Consider the following 24,488-nt stretch of genomic DNA (forward strand, 5'->3'; position numbering starts at 1 on the left):
TCATTCATTAAATCATTGTTGATTAAAAGTAAAGAATGAACTTCTAGTGTCAACATCACATTTTAACACCTTCATTTTCTACACTTTATTGGCTTTGTAGACCACACTGGAAGTGCAAAAAACACTTATTTAGTCTCATTATGCACATGTTTTCACCACGAACGATCATTCTCACAGCAGCTGAGAAAACAACCTCAACATAACATGACTTTAGCAGCTTTTCAGGACATTTCAGAATCACATTACATGATTTTCTAGGATACAGATGTTGCACAGTTGTCATAAAAGTGTACTTGCGATGTTCAATTCTCAATTCTTCTGTGTGTATTCTTCCAGGACAAACCCCCCCCCCCTCTCTGCTCCTGCTCTACTGCACCAAGCTATATTTGGGCAGTGTGTAAACAAAGAGTTAAAAGCATTGCATTTCTTTCTCTCTGTGTAAACTATCATACAGTCATTTACTACAAACTCCTGCAGCAGCTGCAACCAGTCGCTGTTACCGTGGCAACTAATTTCATACAGATGTGTAACAGGAAGTCCTTTTCTGTCCCGAAAAGCCCAGAGACCATTTCTCCAGACTGTTTTTTTTTACGCTACAGTTTTTGGTTTTATTACTCGTTGGAGCTATATAAGGGTTTATGTTATTTAGTCATTACATATTTATTTTCTAGCTATTTTTGTTTGAATTAAATGACTCATTATTTATCATAGTTAGTTCAGTTGCAGCACTTCTCTATGCTTTTAGTTTGAAGGAGGTTTTGGGCACCTGGTGATTAGTATGCATATATATATATATAGTAGGCCTATTATACCAGAGGTGGTAGAAGTACTCAGACCTTGTACTTGAGTAAAAGTAGAAGTACTTGGATCTTGTACTTGAGTAAAAGTAGAAGTACTCAGATCTTGAGTAAAAGTAGAAGTACTCAGATCTTGTACTTGAGTAAAAGTAGAAGTACTCAGATCTTGAGTAAAAGTAGAAGTACTCAGATCTTGTACTTGAGTAAAAGTAAAAGTACTCAGATCTTGTACTTGAGTAAAAGTAGAAGTACCAGAGTGTAGGAATACACTGTTTCAGTAAAAGTCCTGCATTCAAAATGTTCCTCAAGTGAAAGTATAAAAGTATTCTCATCAAAATATAGTTAAAGTAGCGACAGTAAAAGTAGTCATTGTGCAGATTGGTCCATTTCAGAATAATATATATGATATGTTTTATAATGATTGATCATGAAAGTGTTCTCAAAGCTGGTAAAGGTGCAGCTAGTTTGAATGACTTTGTATACTGCAGGGTAGCTTGTGGATTTACTCCAGGTGGAACTAAAGTCTGATTTAACACTTGATTATATTTCACATCACTCATCCACATCTGTAAAGTAACTAAAGGTATTACATACATGTAGTGGAGTAGTACACCATTTACCTCTGAACTGTGGAGTAGAAGCACAAAGTAGCAGTACATGTAAATACTAAAGTAAAGTACAAGTACCTCTATATTGTACTTAAATACAGTGGGCTACCATTAAGTTACTTTACACCTCTGCTTACCATCTCATCATTTGGATTTACAGGATACATTAGTACCTTTTCTGTGGCGCAAACAGGCTTCCATACTTTCCCGTTTACTGGTTTAAGAAAGAACAACAATTGAAACCAAGGTACACGGACTATCCACTACTGAGTATTATGATATTTAGTTTAACTAAATAAATATAAACTATTGATCTCTTTCTGCACAGTGCGCATGCGCGTGAAGAGAACAGGAAGTAACGTTCAGCATCATGTCAGTAGAAGACCCATTTTTCGTTGTGAAAGGGTAAGAAATGTACAAATTAAGACCTTAAACTCAACAAAACGTCAAGCTGACCCTTTTCTATAACATGTTAAAAGCTTAACCTGACAGCGAGTTAGTGTTTTCATTTAAAACAAAGTTATATTAGCGAAGTTAAGGCTAATGCTAGCTGTAGCTAACTAGCATCAGAGCTACAAGCTAATCAGTTTGTTTACGTTTGTTTAGACTAAAAAAAGAGTCTCTTCCGCTCTGAGTCATCTCTGAGATTTGCCTTTGTTTCATCTAGCTGTTAGTGAGAAGACGAAAGGAAGACGTGGGCTGTTGTCAGGCAGTTTACAAAGGGCTGTGAAGTTAGAGAAGGATGCGAACTGTTAGCTTCTGTTTGTTGTGGTTAAACAAGGAGCAGGAAAACAGCCAGGTGTCAGAGAGAAGGACGAAGGACACTGCTACTGTACGAAGGACACTACTACTGTATACCTCAAATAGGTCATGCATGCTTTGACTGTTTGCGATTCTTTTTTTGAAGGACATTCCTATCTTAATGATACTAAATAATAAATAAATACTTCATAAATGTTACCCTGTCAAAAGTGTGTGTGTGTGTGTGTGTGTGTGTGTGTGTGTGTGTGTGTGTGTGTGTGTGTGTGTGTGTGTGTGTGTGTGTGTGTGTGTGTGTGTGTGTGTGTGTGTGTGTGTGTGTGTGTGTGTGTGTGTGTGTGTGTGTGTGTGTGTGTGTGTGTGTGTGTGTGTGAGAGACCTTGTCAAAAAGACAAACTGCTCTTTCTGTGAATCACACCAATAAGTACGAAGAAAAAGCCTCTTGTTATTGCATCTTTAACTGTGTGTGTGTGTGTGTGTTCAGAGAGGTGCAGAAGGCCCTCTCTCGTGCTCGGGGGCTGTTTGACAGATGGGAGGAGCTGCTGCAGGAAGGCACTCAGGTGAGCATCTCTCTCTCACACCTGAGGCCTGTACTACGAAGCCGGATTTTCGCTTAGCCGGCTAACTTCAGGGTTAACTCTGGCTTTCCGGTCCTACGACACTGGTTCTCTTTTTAGCGGGCTAGATCTCCATGGTAACTTATGCTGAGCGGCTAACCTCCTCGGGAGGAGGTTATGTTGCAGGCTAAGAGATCAACTCAGTGAAAGCACCGCCTGCTGACCAATCAGAGCTCCGTGTGCGGAGTTTAAAGCTATCAATTCATATTACAGGATAGAGGAAATACAGAAAAACTGCCGTTGCAGGAAAGACGGCCGGCAAAAATCAACTGACTGTGTGAACGTGAAAATTAATAGAATATCCCCTCCCATCTTCAGAGCAATCTGACTATTATAACATTAGCGTTAAGAAAGCTTACTTAAATATCTGCCACGACATAAGTAACCGGATCAAAGTAACATTAAGTACAGTCCGCGGCACTGTGAGTGCAGACGTCGATGTGTCCCATTATCATTCATATCATATCACATCATAATGTATCATACATTTCCTTATCTGAGTCAGCTGAGCCGTATCTGGCCGTGCAACACTCACAGTGTCACATACTGTATGCAGAAGTATTATTTTAAGCAACACATTAAGTTGAAGAAACACTCGAGTCAAATGTAATTAAAGTCAGATCGTGTCTTAGACGGGGCAGTGATATCATAAACCTGTTAATGTACGCATTCAAACACTTTTTCTGTTACCAGCTGTATTCACCTTGCAGGTGCAGCTATGTGGCTTTGATCCTGGATAAAGTGTTTAAGTCATGGATGTTTAAAGTTTAACGTCTTCATATTTGTCTAATATTATAGTTGACTTTTCATTCATGAAGTATGACGCTGCGCTGTCAGTACGCTTCTCCATGTTTGTGATTGGTCAAATGTTGCTAACCCCGCCCATTTCATGTGAACGCGCACTCAGCCGGACAGAGAAACCCTGGCTTGAGTTAACGAGTTGATAACCAGCGCCGTAGGACCGTTTAGCGAGAGCGCGTTTGTTTTGGATTAGTTAAACCGGGTAACTCAAACATATCCAGGGTCTGTTGAACTGGATTCGTCGTACAGGCCTCTGTACACTCACTGAGAAATCACTGACCTGAGGCTGTGAAACACTGACAGTCATGCAGCTCTTCTTTCTAACATGTTTAACACACCAGGAACAAGAGGGCAGGATCTAAAGCCAGTGTCTAAGAAAGCTAACAAACATCAAATGTAAAAATAAAAGGGAATAAGGCAAGACAGGTTAATTTATATCACACATGTCAACAACAAGGCAATTCAAAGTGCTTTACAAAAAACATTAAAATCATTAGGATACATATTATAAAATTACGTTTCAATATTCAGTAAAAAGGGAATATTTGTAATAATTGCCTATTTACCTGGTTGTTGATTGGCTATACTTTTGACTATATGAGATACATAATATGTGTGCTAATGTGTGCATTATGTGTTGTATCTACTTCTATTCAATTGCCGTGCTTTAAAGGTCTCTTGGTATCTAAAATATGTCATGATTCATTTAGATCTTCCCCTCTAGAGCTCGATAGAAAGCATCACTGGACTACAAGCTATTAACTAGGGCTGCACGATATTGGAAGAAACTGACATTGCGATATTGTCTTCCCCTGCGATATGAAAAAATACAGGAATTGAAGAAAAGACCGTTTTTTTTGTCTGCAAACCATCCTTTCTTGAACTTTAATGTTATACAATTGGTATTTTTTAAACAATATTTAACCGGATGAAGGATTTTAGTCACGGACTTCTGGATCTTAAGTTATCAGAGCAACAAGCTGAGCTAGCTCGGTTATCCTGCTGTGATCTGATCAAGAATGGTTGTGATTGGTGGTTTGCTGTGCATGCATGTCACTCACCCAAGTACCCCTGACATGAGAGCCGCGCAAGTTTTCCTTTTGTAGCAAGCAGCAAAATAATTGTAACATGACGTGTTTGAGTTCATTTGCCTACTTAATATCATTAATGTCCTTATAACACGATTATCGTCACGACATGCTCACATCCTAAAGCACTTTGAATTGCCTCTGTGTCTGAAAATGTGCTCTATAAATAAACGTACCGTACACATAGTGAGTGTGTTTTTGTTTCTGTTTCTGCTGGTCTCAGGTCAGTCGGGATGAGCTGGACTGGAGTGCCAACGAGCTGAGGAACTGTCTGAGGGCCATCGACTGGGACCTGGAGGACCTCAGTGAGACCATCAGTATCCTTCACACTTTAAAGATTCCCTTATTTACTCAGGCCTTATCTGCTCATGCCTGACTGTCTTTAAAACAACAACCGGCTGCTTTGTGTCACTCTCACCCGCTGCTCCCTTTATCCATACACTTATAATAATAAAGCTTTATTTATACAGCACTTTTCAAACAACACATGCAGCTCAAAGTGCTTTACAAAATGACACATCACAAGTTAAACACTTGCCCCCATTATTTGTCTTTTCAAACCTGTTTTCTCACTTTTAATTAGCTGAAAAAGCCATTTTGTGTGTGTGTGTGTGTGTGTGTGTGTGTGTGTGTGTGTGTGTGTGTGTGTGTGTGTGTGTGTGTGTGTGTGTGGTGTGTGTGTGTGTGTGTGTGTGTGTGTGTGTGTGTGTGTGTGTGTGTGTGTGTGTGTGTGTGTGTGTGTGTGTGTGTGTGTGTGTGTGTGTGTGTGTGTGTGTGTGTGTGTGTGGTGTGTGTGTGTGTGTGTGTGTGGTGTGTGTGTGTGGTGTTGTGGTGTGTGGTGGTGTGTGTGTGTTGTGTGTGTGTGTGTAGATGTGTGTGTAGATGTGTGTGTAGAGATGTGTGTGTGTAAATGTGTGTGGATGTAGATGTGTGTGTAGATGTGTGTGTAGAGATGTGTGTGTGTAAATGTGTGTGTGTAGAGATGTGGTTGTTGGGTCTTTAACTGGCCTCAGGTATCGTGGAGTCGAACCCAGGGAAGTTCAGACTGGGAGACGATGAGCTCCAGGAGAGGAGAGCCTTCGTGGAGCGCACCAGGACGTCTGTGCAGGTACACTTTGAGGACTAACATGTGTATTTTTATCACTGATATATTTAAAATGTTCTCATTCATTGGAGTGTCAACACTTGTAGACTTTGCATGATCTTTTGTTTGTGAGTATTGTAATTTAAATACCTCACATTTTTAGTGAACTTCAGGAGGTGGAATCTTCTGAAAAAAACACTATATATTAAATTATGACTTACTTTATATTCTTATGCTCACATATATATTTGTATCTTTCATGTATGTACTTTTAAAATGCAGCAACCTAATCTAAAAACCCGACTTCTGACGGATAAATCTATTACTGATGTAATCTTCATTTTTCATTTCATTTAATCGTTTATTTGAACAGGGACATTTTTAACAATTAATGCTTCAAAATGTAAATATGCCGGATTTTAGCTTTGAGCTAATTTCCATCCGTAGTCCCGTCACATACAACATATAAGAACATGACATTTATATACATGGCAAAAAATAAATACATGATATATATAGCAGCGACGACATGTGAAGTGCAGGAGGAGATACCCCTGTGTTAAAGTGCATTTAGCGGTGATTACACGTCTGTTTGTTTCTCAAACATTCTTTGAGTTGACCTTTGAAACTATTGAGAGTGGGACAATCCCGTATCTCAGTTGGGAGGCTGTTCCACAAAGAGCTGCCTTTAACGGAGAGGACATTTTGTCCAAAGGTGGTCCGTCTTCACAGTCTCCTCTGGTTTCTGACCTAGTGCAGCGTCCAGTGTGTTTTCTGTGGATGAATTCCCCTAAGGGAGGGGGGGGGGGGGGGAAGTCCATGTAAACATTTATAAATAAAACACATACTTTTAAAAGACTTAAAATTGTCTAAGCTCAAGAAATTGTGTTTCTCAAGGATGGTACAGTGGTGGTATGAATTAGGCTTTCTGTCAAACACCTTGATAGCTCTCTCTCACAGCTGTTCTATGGGTTTCAGGTTTGTGGCACAAGCAAACGACCAGTTTGTCAAACAGTATTCAATGTGGGATAGAATCATACAGTGGAGGTATGACTTTGCAGCATTGACAGTTAAGAAAGGTCACATTTGTTTAAAATGTTGCAAGTTGAATTTAATAGTATTGGATACTTTCTTAATGTGTTTCTTAAAAGTCAAGTTTGAGTCCATCATGACTCCAAGATACTTGAAGTGGGGGACTAGTTCTAATTCTGCTCCGTTTAAAAACACATTGGATCCTTCGATTTTGACTGGTCGTTTACTGAACATCATGCATACTGTTTTTTTTGCATTAAAACAAATGTTGTTCAGCCAGTGTTGAACCTTGTCCAAAGCATTAGAGAGACAAGATGAGATCATTTCAGTCTCTTTTGATATGACTTTATCGTAGATATATCGATACTGAACCATTTTCCTGTGGATAAATAGTGAAGATACGCTTTAACAATTTAGAAACAGTAAACCCATTTCACTGTTGGTCTCATAGAGAGCACACATTTATATTGTTATTGTAAAATGTAAGCCCCCTGCTCATCTTGGTCCAATTGTTAAGTTTGAACATACATGGGATCATCTTAAAGAAGTTGTGATAGGGTTAGGCCATAATGAAGTAACTACGAAACGGAATACAATATTACAAAAATATGTAAATAATGTTTATAAACCATTCTTAATCAAAGTTTAGTTTAAATACACATAAAACATGACACTAAACAGGAACAAAATGCAATATATTGCCCACTGCGAGACCACATAGCCCTGCTGTTGTTGTTCTTTATAAGCAATCGGGTCCCCAATAAGAAGTAAAAGGACACTAGACTAAAAAGGCTCTTCTCTGAGAGCTATACGAAGCAGTTTTGATCACTTAAAGGTCCCATGTCACGGCCATTTCTACTGATCATATTTCCATTGTTGAGGTCTACTAGAATATATTTAAATTGTTCATTGTTCCAAACTCACATTGGTTCCTCATACAGCATCTCTGTATAGTATGTGTATTCACTCTCTGTCCTAAACGGCTTGTTGGAGCTCCTGCCCCCCCCCGCTCCCTATGAGCCCAGTGTGCTCTGATTGGTCGAGGAGAGGACAGGTTTCCGGGTCGGCGATACAGCGAGAACAAGCGAAACTCATCCTGAGCACACACAAACACTCACAGCCGAAGTAAAAACAACAAGTGTGGCTTGATATTGAGTTAGAAAAAGGTTTATAACGCTGTGAGAATGGGTCTGCTGCGGAGAGCATTTCTCCGCCATCCCAACTCGTCTATTACCAGCGTTCAGGGAGCTCTATGCAAGTCAATGGGACTCCCTGTTAGTTAGCCAAGGGATCCTGGGGTGTGAGGTAGGGCTGTGCGATTATGGCAAAAATCCTAATCACGATTATTTTGGTCAATAATTGATATCACGATTATTAAAAACGATTATCCATTTACTTTGAAAACATCCATTTATTGAAACAAAAATGTGAACAGTATGTTTTTAACAGTTGATTACCCTGAACTTTAAGTATAATTCAACTGAAAAAAAAAAAAAAATAATTACATTTCTTTTTTTTTTTTTTTATAGAAATAATAATCGTTTTATTTCGATTACGTTGTTTTCGTAATCGTTGCAAGCCAAAATCGTAATCGAGATTAAAATACGATTAATTGCACAGCCCTAGGGTGTTTCTCAATCGCGAGTACGCTTGCTTGGTAGCACATGTCTGCCGAGTATCTTGCTTCAGAAGCGAGGCAAGAATACTTCCTGGCATTCAGAAAACAAAGTGTGGAACACGCTAGCAAGTGTGCAGGTGTGCGTCATATGAGAGGCCCCGCCTTACATCTTCCGCCACAGATTTGGGGAAATTGGTCCGTGCGCAAAGCACTGTGGGGATTTTAAGACCGCGGAGTCTACTCATGTGCAGCCTCGATATTTCTCCAAACGGAGTACGCCGGGCTCGGTAGATTTCCAAGTATACTGGAGATTGGAACAGTACTTCGGCGGCACTCGATGACGTAGTATGCTTGAAATAGTGGCTCGGAAGCAGCTTTACTCGCGATTGAGAAACACCCCTAGTGTGAGGTGCTCCGCCCAAATGGACCAATCCGGTCATGTGTTGTTGATCTGGGTGTTCACACGTCACTGAACCCAGGAAGCAAACAATGGAAAAAGAGAAATGTCCAACGAGGCGTTCTGGGGCAGCATAGACAGGTCTTCTCTGTGTTAGAGTTTTACTCGCTACAGGGTGTACTTTGAGGGTTTGTGACTCTGCAGACCGTGTACATGCATAAAAACCTTCATAACACACACGGGTAATAACCGGAAAAGCATGACGTGGGCCCTTTAAGTGTTATATGAAGCTCACAGACTGTTCAGGTCAAACATGAGTCAATGCGTTCATATCTGAAGCACAGAGTAACGTATCTGCTGTATCTGTGTTTTCATCTTAAGGAGACATATCATTGATTTTCCATCAGTACCTGTTGGCTGGTTTCCTCCTGAATTGATCCAGGCTTCAGGCCAAATGGAAAATCTGAGTCACTCTCTATTACATGCAGGCGAATGCTCCCTCTTTAAATAGACCTGAATTGAGTCATGAAGCCAAACAAAGGAGCTTCAGCGCGAGCGGACAAAAGGCCTCATGACATTTAGGTTTTTGCCGGCTGGTGATTCTATTACTGCTGCAGGAAATCTCATTAATAAAGCCGCCTGCACTGAGCCGGGCTTTAAAAATGATTTTAAGCTGCGATTGCGACACATTGTGGGGGGAGAAATGTAAATAGTTTTCTTGTGTTTGTGCAGGAGATGAAGGATCATCTGTCCAGCCCTTCTTCAGTGGCTCAGGCCGAGAAGAAGAACAGAGAGGTGGGTCAAATCAATACAAAGGATAATACAGTTGTTTTTTGGTTTAAAGGTCACCTATTGTGCAAAATCCACTTCTTCATGTCTCTTCTACATCACCATGTGTCCCCTCTTCTTCATGTCTCTTCTACATCAACACGTGTCCCCTCTTCTTCATGTCTCTTCTACATCACCATGTGTCCCCTCTTCTTCATGTCTCTTCTACATCACCATGTGTCCCCTCTTCTTCATGTCTCTTCTACATCAACACGTGTCCCCTCTTCTTCATGTCTCTTCTACATCACCATGTGTCCCCTCTTCTTCATGTCTCTTCTACATCAACATGTGTCCCCTCTTCTTCATGTCTCTTCTACATCAACATGTGTCCCCTCTTCTTCATGTCTCTTCTACATCAACACGTGTCCCCTCTTCTTCATGTCTCTTCTACATCAACATGTGTCCCCTCTTCTTCATGTCTCTTCTACATCAACATGTGTCCCCTCTTCTTCATGTCTCTTCTACATCAACATGTGTCCCCTCTTCTTCATGTCTCTTCTTCATCAACATGTGTCCCCTCTTCTTCATGTCTCTTCTACATCAACATGTGTCCCCTCTTCTTCACGTCTCTTCTACATCAACATGTGTCCCCTCTTCTTCACGTCTCTTCTTCATCAACATGTGTCCCCTCTTCTTCATGTCTCTTCTACATCAACATGTGTCCCCTCTTCTTCACGTCTCTTCTACATCAACATGTGTCCCCTCTTCTTCACGTCTCTTCTACATCAACATGTGTCCCCTCTTCTTCATGTCTCTTCTACATCAACATGTGTCCCCTCTTCTTCATGTCTCTTCTACATCAACACGTGTCCCCTCTTCTTCATGTCTCTTCTACATCAACACGTGTCCCCTCTTCTTCATGTCTCTTCTACATCACCATGTGTCCCCTCTTCTTCATGTCTCTTCTACATCAACATGTGTCCCCTCTTCTTCATGTCTCTTCTACATCACCATGTGTCCCCTCTTCTTCATGTCTCTTCTACATCAACATGTGTCCCCTCTTCTTCATGTCTCTTCTACATCAACATGTGTCCCCTCTTCTTCATGTCTCTTCTACATCAACATGTGTCCCCTCTTCTTCATGTCTCTTCTACATCACCATGTGTCCCCTCTTCTTCATGTCTCTTCTACATCAACATGTGTCCCCTCTTCTTCATGTCTCTTCTACATCAACATGTGTCCCCTCTGTGGAAAGAGACTCTGAAAGTTTCAGGAACAAAGATTCTCTCTCTTTTTCTCCTGATCCATTTCTATAAAAACCTGTCTGAAAATGAGCTGATCAGATTTTGGCCACTTTATGATGTCATAACGATGTGTTGGCTTGAGTAACCATTAGCCAATCACCAACCAAGGTAACCCCCCCCCCCTTATCACCTGAATCTCCTCCTAGAGCACCATTCAGGGGAGGGGCTCCTTATTTTCATCTAAAGTAACAGACAGAGAATCAGCACTTTGGAAACAGGGCTGAAACAGAGGGGATTATGGGTAATGCTGCAATGATCTGTTTGGTGTTTCAGCCAATCAGAGAGAGGCTCTGTATATATCTGAGACCTGTGATATATTGATGAAAAACAGTATAATAGGGGACCTTTAAACTCTTGTCTCTTCCCCTCTTCTAACTGTGTGTGTGTGTGTGTGTGTGTGTGTGTGTGTGGGTGTGTGTGTGTGTGTGTGTGTGTGTGTGTGGTGTGTGTGTGTGTGTGTGTGTGTGTGTGTGTGTGTGTGTGTGTGTGTGTGTGTGTGTGTGTGTGTGTGTGTGTGTGTGTGTGTGTGTGTGTGTGTGTGTGTGTGTGTGTGTGTGTGTGTGTGTGTGTGTGGTGTGTGTGTGTGTGTGTGTGTGTGTGTTGTGTGTGTGTGTGTGTGTGTGTGTGTGTGTGTGTGTGTGTGTGTGTGTGTGTGTGTGTGTGGTGTGTGGTGTGGTGTGTGTGTGTGTGTGTGTGTGTGTGTGTGTGTGTCCAGGCTCTTCTGACATCATCAGGTCAGGACAAGTCGACGGGACTGGAGTCTCATCTGGTGTCGGCAAACTCCAGATACATGCAGGAGCAACAGGAGCAGCAGCAGGTAGAGGGGGAGAATAAAAAGTGCAAAACAAAGTAGGCTAGAGGAAGGAAATTAGTATCAGGATGCAATAGAGTGGTGCAGTGATGACGTATTTATGAAGGTGTATCTACCCGGTTCCCACCATAAAAAGACAAAGGGACTTCTCAATGTGATTTTGGATTCCTCCCAAAAATAATATCTGTGGCAAACAAACGTTTATGATACTTACACGTTTTGTTCAGCTGGATAATCTCCACATAGTAAAACCACTTTATGATTTCTGAAGCGTAAATGCAATCTCCGTATATAAAAACCTAATGATGGGCTATAAAGGAACTACAGCACGGTCACATGACTTCACGTCACCACCGCTAAGCTAAAGGTGGCTAATGTTTGGCTATAAAATAACTACAGCACGGTCACATGACTTCACATCACCACCGCTAAGCTAAAGGTGGCTAATGTTGGGCTATAAAGGAACTACAGCGCGGTCACATGATTCACGTCACCACCGCTAAGCTAAAGGTGGCTAATGTTGGGCTATAAAGGAACTACAGCACGGTCACATGACTTCACGTCACCACCGCTAAGCTAAAGGTGGCTAATGTTGGGCTATAAAGGAACTACAGCACGGTCACATGACTTCACGTCACCACCGCTAAGCTAAAGGTGGCTAATGTTGGGCTATAAAGGAACTACAGCACGGTCACATGACTTCACGTCACCACCGCTAAGCTAAAGGTGGCTAATGTTGGGCTATAAAGGAACTACAGCACGTCACATGACTTCACGTCACCACCGCTAAGCTAAAGGTGGCTAATGTTGGGCTATAAAGGAACTACAGAACGGTCACATGACTTCACGTCACCACCGCTAAGCTAAAGGTGGCTAATGTTGGGCTATAAAGGAACTACAGCACGGTCACATGACTTCACGTCACCACCGCTAAGCTAAAGGTGGCTAATGTTGGGCTATAAAGGAACTACAGCAAGGTCACATGACTTCACGTCACCACCGCTAAGCTAAAGGTGGCTAATGTTGGGCTATAAAGGAACTACAGCACGGTCACATGACTTCACGTCACCACCGCTAAGCTAAAGGAGGCTAATGTTGGGCTATAAAGGAACTACAGCGCGGTCACATGACTTCATGTCCCCACCGCTAAGCTAAAGGTGGCTAATATTGGGCTATAAAGGAACTACAGCACGGTCACATGACTTCACATCACCAACGCTAAGCTAAAGGTGGCTAATGTTGGGCTATAAAGGAACTACAGCACGGTCACATGAATCAACGCTAAGCAAAATGGGGTAAAATAAAGCTTTATTAGGAGAAAAGGGAAGTAAGATGAGCTTGCAGTTTTCAAACCTGACTTTTTATAAACATGAGAGTCAGACTGAAACTGGAAAATGTTGAAGTGTGTTTTATGAGGTTAAGTCAACAGATGATTTGATCAAAGAAACACAGTGTGAGAGAGAGGAGGATCCCCGCTGTTAAGAAGAAAAGTGAGACGTCAGCTGTGAAGAGAGAGAGGATTAAATAAAGGTGTAAAGTTCAGCTTTAGTGTCACAGAGTGTGTGAGCTGCTGGTTTCTATTTCCTGTGTGTGATGAAAATATCCCTTCACACATCCTGTGGCAGGTGGTTTTACTAAGAATTGAATAACAAAAAACATCCACTGTGATAGTTGACACCTTTTGATTTAAATATAGAAGAGTGTGTTTCCATCAGGTATCAGTGTGTGGCACTCTTAGGTCATTACACGTGCGGAGTAGGGTATAAAACAGACGCATTTGAGTGTTTTAATGGAAAATATAGAGGAGAAAACCATATTTACCTTCGGGAAATTACCCTCACATTAAGATTGACATACAATTCAGGTTATTTACAAACTGTTTAAAGAATAAAACCAGAGGACAGAGTGGAGACATGTGAAAAGGGACACTCTGATAAGGCATTAGAAGCTTGAAAATGTACTTAAATATTGTGTGTGTGTGTGTGTGTGTGTGTGTGTGTGTGTGTGTGTGTGTGTGTGTGTGTGTAGCTGATCATGGAGGACCAGGACGAGCAGCTGGAGTTGGTGTCTGGCAGCATCAGAGTCCTCAAAGACATGTCGGGACGCATCGGGGACGAGCTGGACGAGCAGGCTGTGTGAGTGGAGGGACACACGCACACAGATAGACAGACAGACAGAGAGACACAGAGAGAGAGAGAGACAGACAGATAGAGAGGCAGAGAGACACAGACAGACAGACAGACACAGACAGAGAGAGACAGACAGACAGAGACAGACAGACAGACACGACACGGCACAACACCACACACACATTATTCCCAACGATTAGATGTTGCTTTGCAAATTATACCTCTGTACTTTTTTTTATTTTAGTCAATAATGTGTTACTTTAACCAACATTTAAAGCTAATATTTCTCTTGTCAAAAACACACAGACACACAATACTGAAAATGTACATTCTTTCTGTCTGTATTCAACTTGTAAAATGCACCTCTTCTCCTTCTCATTCATCCTTTAGTTTCAATCCATTTAATGGAAACTGAGTATCAAACAGAGCGCCAGACGGCAGAGACAGCTTTGTTTTTACGGAGCTCCGACGTCACGTTGTTGTTGTTTACGTCCGCGGAGACATCTTGTATACGGGCGTCATGTTCTGCCAGAATGTAGATATCTTATAAACAAGATCAGAGACACAGTATCACATCACATCATATCTTTCTGGAGAAACTCCATGTGATGGTTCACGTACATTTAGTTTGAGTAGCTCATGTAGGCCTCAACAGGTTAAATAATATGCATTCAAAGGTGTTTTTAGTGCTTTAGTTAAAGTGTCTTCTTTAATCTTTACTTAAATATTTGTGTACTCTCTTGGTCCTCAGCATGTTGGGGGACTTTGGAGACGAGATGGATCAGACGTCGTCCCGGATGGACTCTGTCCTGAAGAAGCTGGAGAAGGTGTCTCACATGACCAGCAGTGAGTCCACACACACTCCACACACACTCTACACACATTCTACACACACTCTACACACACTCTACACACACTCTACACACACTCTACACACCAGAGTTCCCGTTAGCCGGTAATTACCGGACTATGACCGGTAAAATATGCTGAAGACCGGCAAATCTCTCCGGTCAAAATAATTTCCCCTCAACGCAATACCGCATCAGTTGCGCCACTTATGTGACAGACAAGAATAGTATGTGACAGACAAGAAGAGTGTGTGACAGACAAGAATAGTATGTGACAGACAAGAAGAGTATGTGACAGACAAGAAGAGTAAGTGACAGACATGAAGAGTCTGTGACAGACAAGAAGAGTGTGTGACAGACAAGAAGAGTATGTGACAGACAAGAAGAGTATGTGACACACAAGAAGAGTATGTGACAGACAAGAAGAGTAAGTGACACACAAGAAGAGTATGTGACAGACAAGAAGAGTATGTGACACACAAGAAGAGTATGTGACAGACAAGAAGAGTAAGTGACACACAAGAAGAGTAAGTGACACACAAGAAGAGTATGTGACAGACAAGAAGAGTATGTGACAGACAAGAAGAGTAAGTGACACACAAGAAGAGTATGTGACAGACAAGAAGAGTATGTGACAGACAAGAAGAGTAAGTGACACACAAGAAGAGTATGTGACACACAAGAAGAGTATGTGACAGACAAGAAGAGTATGTGACAGACAAGAAGAGTAAGTGACACACAAGAAGAGTATGTGACAGACAAGAAGAGTAAGTGACACACAAGAAGAGTATGTGACAGACAAGAAGAGTATGTGACACACAAGAATAGTATGTGACAGACAAGAAGAGTATGTGACAGACAAGAAGAGTATGTGACAGACAAGAAGAGTAAGTGACAGACATGAAGAGTCTGTGACAGACAAGAAGAGTGTGTGACAGACAAGAAGAGTATGTGACAGACAAGAAGAGTATGTGACAGACAAGAAGAGTAAGTGACACACAAGAAGAGTATGTGACAGACAAGAAGAGTAAGTGACACACAAGAAGAGTAAGTGACAGACAAGAAGAGTATGTGACACACAAGAAGAGTATGTGACAGACAAGAAGAGTAAGTGACACACAAGAAGAGTATGTGACAGACAAGAAGAGTAAGTGACACACAAGAAGAGTATGTGACAGACAAGAAGAGTATGTGACAGACAAGAAGAGTATGTGACAGACAAGAAGAGTATGTGACAGACAAGAAGAGTATGTGACAGACAAGAAGAGTATGTGACAGACAAGAAGAGTATGTGACAGACAAAAGAGTATGTGACAGACAAGAAGAGTATGTGACAGACAAGAAGAGTACGTGACAGACAAAAGAGTGTGTGACAGACAAGAAGAGTATGTGACAGACAAGAAGAGTACGTGACAGACAAAAGAGTATGTGACAGACAAGAAGAGTATGTGACAGACAAAAGAGTGTGTGACAGACAAGAATAGTATGTGACAGACAAGAAGAGTAAGTGACAGACATGAAGAGTCTGTGACAGACAAGAAGAGTATGTGACAGACAAGAAGAGTATGTGACAGACAAGAAGAGTATGTGACAGACAAGAAGAGTAAGTGACAGACATGAAGAGTCTGTGACAGACAAGAAGAGTATGTGACAGACAAGAAGAGTATGTGACAGACAAGAAGAGTGTGTGACAGACAAGAAGAGTATGTGACAGACAAGAGAGTATGTGACAGACAAGAAGAGTATGTGACAGACAAGAAGAGTGTGTGACAGACAAGAAGAGTATGTGACAGACAAGAAGAGTATGTGACAGACAAAAGAGTATGTGACAGACAAGAAGAGTATGTGACAGACAAGAAGAGTATGTGACAGACAAGAAGAGTATGTGACAGACAAGAAGAGTATGTGACAGACAAGAAGAGTGTGTGACAGACAAGAAGAGTATGTGACAGACAAGAAGAGTATGTGACAGACAAAAGAGTATGTGACAGACAAGAAGAGTATGTGACAGACAAGAAGAGTATGTGACAGACAAGAAGAGTATGTGACAGACAAGAGAGTATGTGACAGACAAGAAGAGTATGTGACAGACAAGAGAGTATGTGACAGACAAGAAGAGTATGTGACAGACAAGAACAGTATGTGACAGACAAGAAGAGTATGTGACAGACAAGAAGAGTGTGTGACAGACAAGAAGAGTATGTGACAGACAAGAAGAGTATGTGACAGACAAAAGAGTATGTGACAGACAAGAAGAGTATGTGACAGACAAGAAGAGTATGTGACAGACAAGAAGAGTATGTGACAGACAAGAACAGTATGTGACAGACAAGAAGAGTATGTGACAGACAAGAAGAGTGTGTGACAGACAAGAAGAGTATGTGACAGACAAGAAGAGTATGTGACAGACAAAAGAGTATGTGACAGACAAGAAGAGTATGTGACAGACAAGAAGAGTATGTGACAGACAAGAATAGTATGTGACAGACAAGAAGAGTATGTGACAGACAAGAAGAGTATGTGACAGACAAAAAGAGTATGTGACAGACAAGAAGAGTATGTGACAGACAAGAAGAGTATGTGACGGACAAGAAGAGTGTGTGACAGACAAGAAGAGTATGTGACAGACAAGAAGAGTATGTGACGGACAAGAAGAGTATGTGACGGACAAGAAGAGTATGTGACGGACAAGAAGAGTATGTGACGGACAAGAAGAGTATGTGACAGACAAAAAGAGTATGTGACAGACAAAAAGAGTATGTGACAGACAAGAAGAGTATGTGACGGACAAGAAGAGTATGTGACGGACAAGAAGAGTATGTGACAGACAAGAATAGTATGTGACAGACAAGAAGAGTATGTGACAGACAAGAAGAGTATGTGACAGACAAAAGAGTATGTGACAGACAAGAATAGTATGTGACAGACAAGAAGAGTATGTGACAGACAAGAAGAGTATGTGACGGACAAGAAGAGTATGTGACGGACAAGAAGAGTATGTGACAGACAAGAAGAGTATGTGACAGACAAGAAGAGTATGTGACAGACAAAAAGAGTATGTGACGGACAAGAAGAGTATGTGACGGACAAGAAGAGTATGTGACAGACAAAAGAGTATGTGACAGACAAGAATAGTATGTGACAGACAAGAAGAGTATGTGACAGACAAGAAGAGTATGTGACGGACAAGAAGAGTATGTGACAGACAAAAGAGTATGTGACAGACAAGAATAGTATGTGACAGACAAGAAGAGTATGTGACAGACAAGAAGAGTATGTGACAGACAAAAAGAGTATGTGACGGACAAAAAGAGTGTGTGACGGACAAAAAGAGTGTGTGACAGACAAGAAGAGTGTGTGACAGACAAGAAGAGTGTGAGACGGACAAGAAGAGTGTGTGACGGACAAGAAGAGTGTGTGACGGACAAGAAGAGTGTGTGACGGACAAGAAGAGTGTGTGACAGACAAGAAGAGTATGAGACAGACAAGAAGAGTATGTGACAGACAAGAATAGTATGAGACAGACAAAAGAGTATGTGACAGACAAGAAGAGTATGTGACGGACAAGAAGAGTATGTGACAGACAAAAGAGTATGTGACAGACAAGAATAGTATGTGACAGACAAGAAGAGTATGTGACAGACAAGAAGAGTATGTGACAGACAAAAAGAGTATGTGACGGACAAAAAGAGTGTGTGACGGACAAAAAGAGTGTGTGACAGACAAGAAGAGTGTGTGACAGACAAGAAGAGTGTGAGACGGACAAGAAGAGTGTGTGACGGACAAGAAGAGTGTGTGACGGACAAGAAGAGTGTGTGACGGACAAGAAGAGTGTGTGACAGACAAGAAGAGTATGAGACAGACAAGAAGAGTATGTGACAGACAAGAATAGTATGAGACAGACAAGAAGAGTATGAGACAGACAAGAAGAGTATGAGACAGACAAGAAGAGTATGTGACAGACAAGAAGAGTATGTGACAGACAAGAAGAGTGTGTGACAGACAAGAAGAGTATGTGACAGACAAGAAGAGTAAGTGACAGACAAGAAGAGTGTGTGACAGACAAGAAGAGTGTGTGACAGACAAGAAGAGTGTGTGACGGACAAGAAGAGTGTGTGACGGACAAGAAGAGTGTGTGACGGACAAGAAGAGTGTGTGACGGACAAGAAGAGTGTGTGACGGACAAGAAGAGTGTGTGACGGACAAGAAGAGTGTGTGACGGACAAGAAGAGTGTGTGACGGACAAGAAGAGTGTGTGACGGACAAGAAGAGTGTGTGACGGACAAGAAGAGTGTGTGACGGACAAGAAGAGTGTGTGACGGACAAGAAGAGTGTGTGACGGACAAGAAGAGTGTGTGACAGACAAGAAGAGTACGTGACAGACAAGAAGAGTACGTGACAGACAAGAAGAGTACGTGACAGACAAGAAGAGTACGTGACAGACAAGAAGAGTACGTGACAGACAAGAAGAGTACGTGAAAAGTACGTGACAGACAAGAAGAGTACGTGACGGACAAGAAGAGTACGTGACGGACAAGAAGAGTACGTGACGGACAAGAAGAGTACGTGACGGATAAGAAGAGTACGTGAAGGACAAGAAGAGTACGTGACGGACAAGAAGAGTACGTGACGGACAAGAAGAGTACGTGACGGACAAGAAGAGTACGTGACGGACAAGAAGAGTGCGTGACGGACAAGAAGAGTGCGTGACGGACAAGAAGAGTGCGTGACGGACAAGAATAGTATGAGACGGACAAGAAGAGTGTGTGACGGACAAGAAGAGTGTGTGACGGACAAGAAGAGTGTGTGACAGACAAGAATAGTATGAGACAGACAAGAAGAGTGTGTGACAGACAAGAAGAGTATGTGACAGACAAGAAGAGTGTGTGACAGACAAGAAGAGTACGTGACAGACAAGAAGAGTACGTGACAGACAAGAAGAGTACGTGACAGACAAGAAGAGTACGTGACAGACAAGAAGAGTACGTGACAGACAAGAAGAGTACGTGACAGACAAGAAGAGTACGTGACAGACAAGAAGAGTACGTGACAGACAAGAAGAGTGCGTGACAGACAAGAAGAGTGCGTGACAGACAAGAAGAGTACGTGACAGACAAGAAGAGTACGTGACAGACAAGAAGAGTACGTGACAGACAAGAAGAGTACGTGACAGACAAGAAGAGTGTGTGATGGACAAGAATAGTATGAGACGGACAAGAAGAGTGTGTGACGGACAAGAAGAGTGTGTGACAGACAAGAATAGTATGAGACAGACAAGAAGAGTGTGTGACGGACAAGAAGAGTGTGTGACAGACAAGAAGAGTGTGTGACAGACAAGAAGAGTGTGTGACAGACAAGAAGAGTATGTGACAGACAAGAAGAGTGTGTGACAGACAAGAATAGTATGTGACAGACAAGAAGAGTGTGTGACAGACAAGAAGAGTGTGTGACAGACAAGAATAGTCAATTCTAATGTCTAACACGTGGAGAAAGAGATGTCCTGTATGCGTTGATCTGTTGGTAATGCCTCAGGGTTCCGGTGGGCATGTAAACAAATGCATAATGCTGCGCTATACTTTGTGGCCTCACCCGGTTGCATAGCGACGCTTATTGTTGAGGTGTCTTTTAATAAGCAGGTAGTCATATCATTAGCTAGAACTAGATCTGATCGATATGGAGATAAACGCGAGTGAAGTCTAATCTGACCGGAGAGAGAGATCAGCTGCTGCTGACGAGTCGACACGCAGCTCTGCATGATCACCTGCAGCGGTGAGCAGAGCAACACACACACTTCAGGTTAGAATATCACACGTAGCTATTTTAATTACCTCTCAAACCTAAACTAGTTATAGATATGTTTAGTTTTACTGTCGGGTCACTCATTACTGATCCGCGAGCTGCATGATACTGATGGGCTGTCAGGAGAGGGGGAGAGCGCTCCGTTTATTATTCCCATGTTATTGTAAGTTACTGTACATGTTTGAATAATGTAGTTAATCTACTATAATTAGTTTGTTTAATATCGAATCATATCAATTTGTTTTAAAGCTCAATAAATAACAAAGAAGACCTTTGACCGGCACTTTTCTCATTTTGTCCGGAAGATTTAAACTTTAACGGACATGTTGACCGGCAAAAAGATATTCTAACGGGAACTCTGCTACACACACTCTACACACACTCCACACACACTCTACACACACTCTACACACACTCCACACACACTCTACACACACTCCACACACACTCTACACACACTCTAGAGATAGGATGATATCCCGGATAGAGTTTAAAACACACTTGCAATAAGTTAATCGTGATCAATTTCTATTATGGGGATACATATCCTCATGAGTGATTTGAAAACGCTGTCTAGCTCTCTATTATGGTATATAATTGAGAAACAGAGCCTGACTAAAAACGGTCTGAAACCATGTTGTATTTGTTCCTTTACCTTTGAGTTAAGACCACTTTTCAGACTTGCTTTTAACCAAAGATGTGGGAAAAGTATGTTTTAGTACCACATTGTAAGCAGTTCTAAGCATATCTTATTTACCGTCAGGGCAATACTCTGAATTTCCCATCGTCCCATGCCTAATCCATTCTCTTACATGTCGTCACAGCAGGTGGAAAGCTTCCCTAGAATAAAGCGTATTGTTATATATTAATTATATATTATTTATTTAGTCATTATTCTCAGTGTTTGGACTTAAAGACCGTCTTTGTTCCGCAGGTCGGAGACAGTGGTGTGCCATCGGTGTTCTGGTCACCATAATGATCGTCGTCCTCATCCTGTTCTTCGCTCTCTGATGGCAGTGACCTCTGACCTCTCTGATACACTCCTCCCTGATAGGACGGACTCCTCCTCTGTGCTTTCAGTGATTCTAGTGAAAGGGAAACAACTTGAGCGGAAGGGGTTTAACGCCCCGGTGCTATTTCACATTGGTGCATTTCGGTTATATTTGAAAATAACGGTACGGTACAAGAAGAAGCTGCTGCTGCTGCCAGGTCAAAATTAAAAACCTGTTTAGCAAATCGAGATATTTTTACGTCAACTTTTGAAATGAAGACTCTGTCCTATAGCAGTCAAATTAGTTTGGTTGATAAATTAGTGAACATCTTGGGCAGTAGCGGTAGGAAACGGCACTTACACACTTCAGTTCTAGTTCCTTTTATTTGGGAAAACTACAAAAAAGTGTCTTGTGTTCATCGTCATTATTAAATCTTTAATGATGCTGAACTTTAATGAACCACAAACATATTTGTATTTTTAAGACAGTGATAAATCAGGATTAATTAACTGTTAAATCAATTAAGATGCCGTTCTTCGTGCAGCGTGGGAGGGTTAGGGGTTTTTCAGTGTTGCCTTAAATATATTTTTATATATCGTGAAATGTGCAGTATGTTTATGTGCCTACGTGTGAATCAAGTCCTAGTCATCATGCTAAAAAGAAGTGACAGTTCGTCCAGAATCAGTGAAATGAGATGCTGTCTGCTGGACTGGAAGAAGGAAACCATGCCAGTCCAGCAGACAGCATCTTAAAAAAAAAAAAAAAACTGATCAGCATATTTCAGTGAGTCAGCTCTGAAATCAGCAGCAGTCAAAACAAAAGCATGTAGACTCATAGTAGCTCGAGGCAGTTCCTCCTTGACACCAGACGCTCTCACACTTTCTCAGCGGACTGCAACGTTTTATTGGTGAAGTCTGGTCTTGCAGCACTCGATTGGCAGAGGCTTTGTTCCTCTCAACCTTGTCTGGGAGCGAATGGGTTTGCTGTGTTTGATTGAAAAGCTTTATCTAAGGAGAGGAGGAACAGTTGCTGGGCAGGAAGGCTCGCAGGCGGCTCAGTTTTAGGCTCGCAGCGCCCTCTGCTGGACGCTGAAGGTCATGGTGGTTCTTTGTGTCATGTCAGGTTACTCTACCCACGCAAGGGTGTGTTGCAGTGCTGTACAATGCTTTCTGTAAATGCACATTACTCCTGTACAAAGGCTTTATGCAGAAATGTATTTTAAATCCCGCTTGATTTGTCTTTTTACTTGTGTTTTTTTGCCTTAAATGAAATTATCAAATAAGACGTTTAATGACATTTCCATTGCTTTTTTTTTTACCAAAGCAGTCGGAGGTCAGATGGCCTGTGGATTTAATGCAACGGTCTTCTAATCTTCATGTGTGCTTTTAATGTGCTTTTACATATTCATGCTCTCACTCTTTAAATGCTTCAGTGGGGAAAATGTCTGCAGCATAAATGAACCTCATGTGGTTTCTGTTCATGAGTCACTCAGACCTCTGCACAGAGGGAGGAGGTCTGCAGGTACAGGACTCTCATCATGGAAGGATTTATATTGTATTTCCTTAATGTTCAGGCTCTCTGTTCACATTTCACTACATCTATATAAACTGTATGATACTGTTTCATCACGTCTCAGTGTTTTCTTCATGGGCTTGTTTCCACATCTGGGTCTAAAAGATTAATCTGAGAATTAATCCAAAAAGGAACTACAGATGTATTGCATCTAGGCAGTGAACATTGTGACAAATATTCAATTATTTAGCAGGACTCATGAATATGTTTAGCTGATTTTTTAAATGGTTTCACGATTTGTTTACCAGCCACAAATAGAGCAGAACAAACATGTCTCCTGTTAAAGGTAGGGTAGGTAAGTTTGAGAAACCGGCTCGAGATACACTTGTTATATTCCATGGAATGCTCTTAACATCCCAATAGCAAAGAAAAATCTCGACCCCTCCATTCTCGCAAATTTTAGGCCCATCTCCCAGCTACCTTTTTTATCAAAAGCCCTGGAGCGAGTAGTCTACGCCCAGCTGCAGTCTTTTTTAACCACGCATGGAATCCATGCAAAATTTCCAGTCTGGCTTCAAACCCATGCACAGCACTGAAACAGCCCTTTTAAGAGTTTTTAATGATCTGCTCCTAGCCGCCGACTCAGGTAGCCCAGCTGTCTTGGTGCTGTTAGACCTGACAGCTGCCTTTGACACTGTGGACCATAGCATCCTGCTGTCACGGCTTGAACAGTCCGCTGGCATCACAGGCTCTGCCCTTGCATGGTTCAGGTCCTACCTGACAGACCGTAGCTTCTCGGTACAGCTAGGTGCCTTCTCCTCAGCCAAAGCCCCTCTTACCTGTGGGGTTCCCCAAGGCTCGATTCTGGGCCCCATCCTTTTTCTACTGTACATACTGCCCCTAGGTTCAATACTCACAAAACATAACATTCCCTTCCACTGCTATGCCGACGATGTACAGATCTATCTGCCTCTCAAAGCAAATGTCACACACTCACTACAGCAGTTGATGGACTGCTTAGCAGAGATAAAATCCTGGCTGAGCAAAAACTTCCTCAACCTCAACGAGAGCAAGACCGAGGTCATCTTTTTTGGACCCCAACCTCCAGCCTCTCCGGTTGATATTCTGGGCTCTATAAAAAAAAACATCCTCCCCTCGGTCATGAACCTTGGAGTGACCTTCACCAGCACTTTTAAATTTGACAAGCAGGTCAGCACCGTAGTAAAATCCTGCTTTTTTAAAATAAGACTATTGGCCAAAACCAAGTCGTATTTATCTTTTAAAGACTTAGAAAGGGTTATTAACGCCTTTGTAACCTCGAGACTGGACTATTGTAACGCTCTGTATGTGGGTATGGACCAGGCCTCAATCAAACGCTTACAGCTAGTCCAAAACGCTGCTGCACGTTTGCTGACTGGTCACAAAAAGCGTGACCACATCACCCCTATTCTGGCCTCACTGCACTGGCTTCCAGTTCGGTTCAGAATTGATTTTAAAATCCTTTTATTTGTTTTTAAAGCCCTA

The 24,488-nt window shown here is 41.8% G+C and overlaps 2 protein-coding genes across 2 annotated transcripts in view; both read left to right on the forward strand.

Moving 5' to 3' along the window:
- The window catches only part of LOC117482071 (B-cell receptor CD22-like), a 1,109,798-nt gene that overhangs the window by 320,800 nt on the left and 764,510 nt on the right, over positions 1–24,488 (forward strand). The window lies entirely within an intron of this gene.
- LOC117482097 (syntaxin-10) lies at positions 1,736–23,077 on the forward strand. The gene is made up of 9 exons (XM_034130099.1): positions 1,736–1,810; positions 2,649–2,724; positions 4,894–4,987; positions 5,684–5,778; positions 9,534–9,596; positions 11,589–11,690; positions 13,713–13,819; positions 14,565–14,659; positions 21,395–23,077. The coding sequence occupies exons 1-9, from the start codon at positions 1,776–1,778 to the stop codon at positions 21,469–21,471; spliced, it is 744 nt and encodes a 247-aa protein (XP_033985990.1). The 5' UTR covers positions 1,736–1,775; the 3' UTR covers positions 21,472–23,077.

This window comes from Trematomus bernacchii, unplaced genomic scaffold, assembly GCF_902827165.1.
Source record: "Trematomus bernacchii unplaced genomic scaffold, fTreBer1.1, whole genome shotgun sequence".
NCBI classification, from domain to species: domain Eukaryota; kingdom Metazoa; phylum Chordata; class Actinopteri; order Perciformes; family Nototheniidae; genus Trematomus; species Trematomus bernacchii.

Bases quoted from the DNA above. Each gene is read 5' to 3' on its own strand.
- LOC117482097 (XM_034130099.1), top strand. From the start codon at position 1,776: ATGTCAGTAGAAGACCCATTTTTCGTTGTGAAAGG. The intron at 2,725-4,893 runs GTGAGCATCTCT...TGCTGGTCTCAG, and splicing joins TGCTGCAGGAAGGCACTCAG to GTCAGTCGGGATGAGCTGGA. The intron at 5,779-9,533 runs GTACACTTTGAG...GTGTTTGTGCAG, and splicing joins GCACCAGGACGTCTGTGCAG to GAGATGAAGGATCATCTGTC.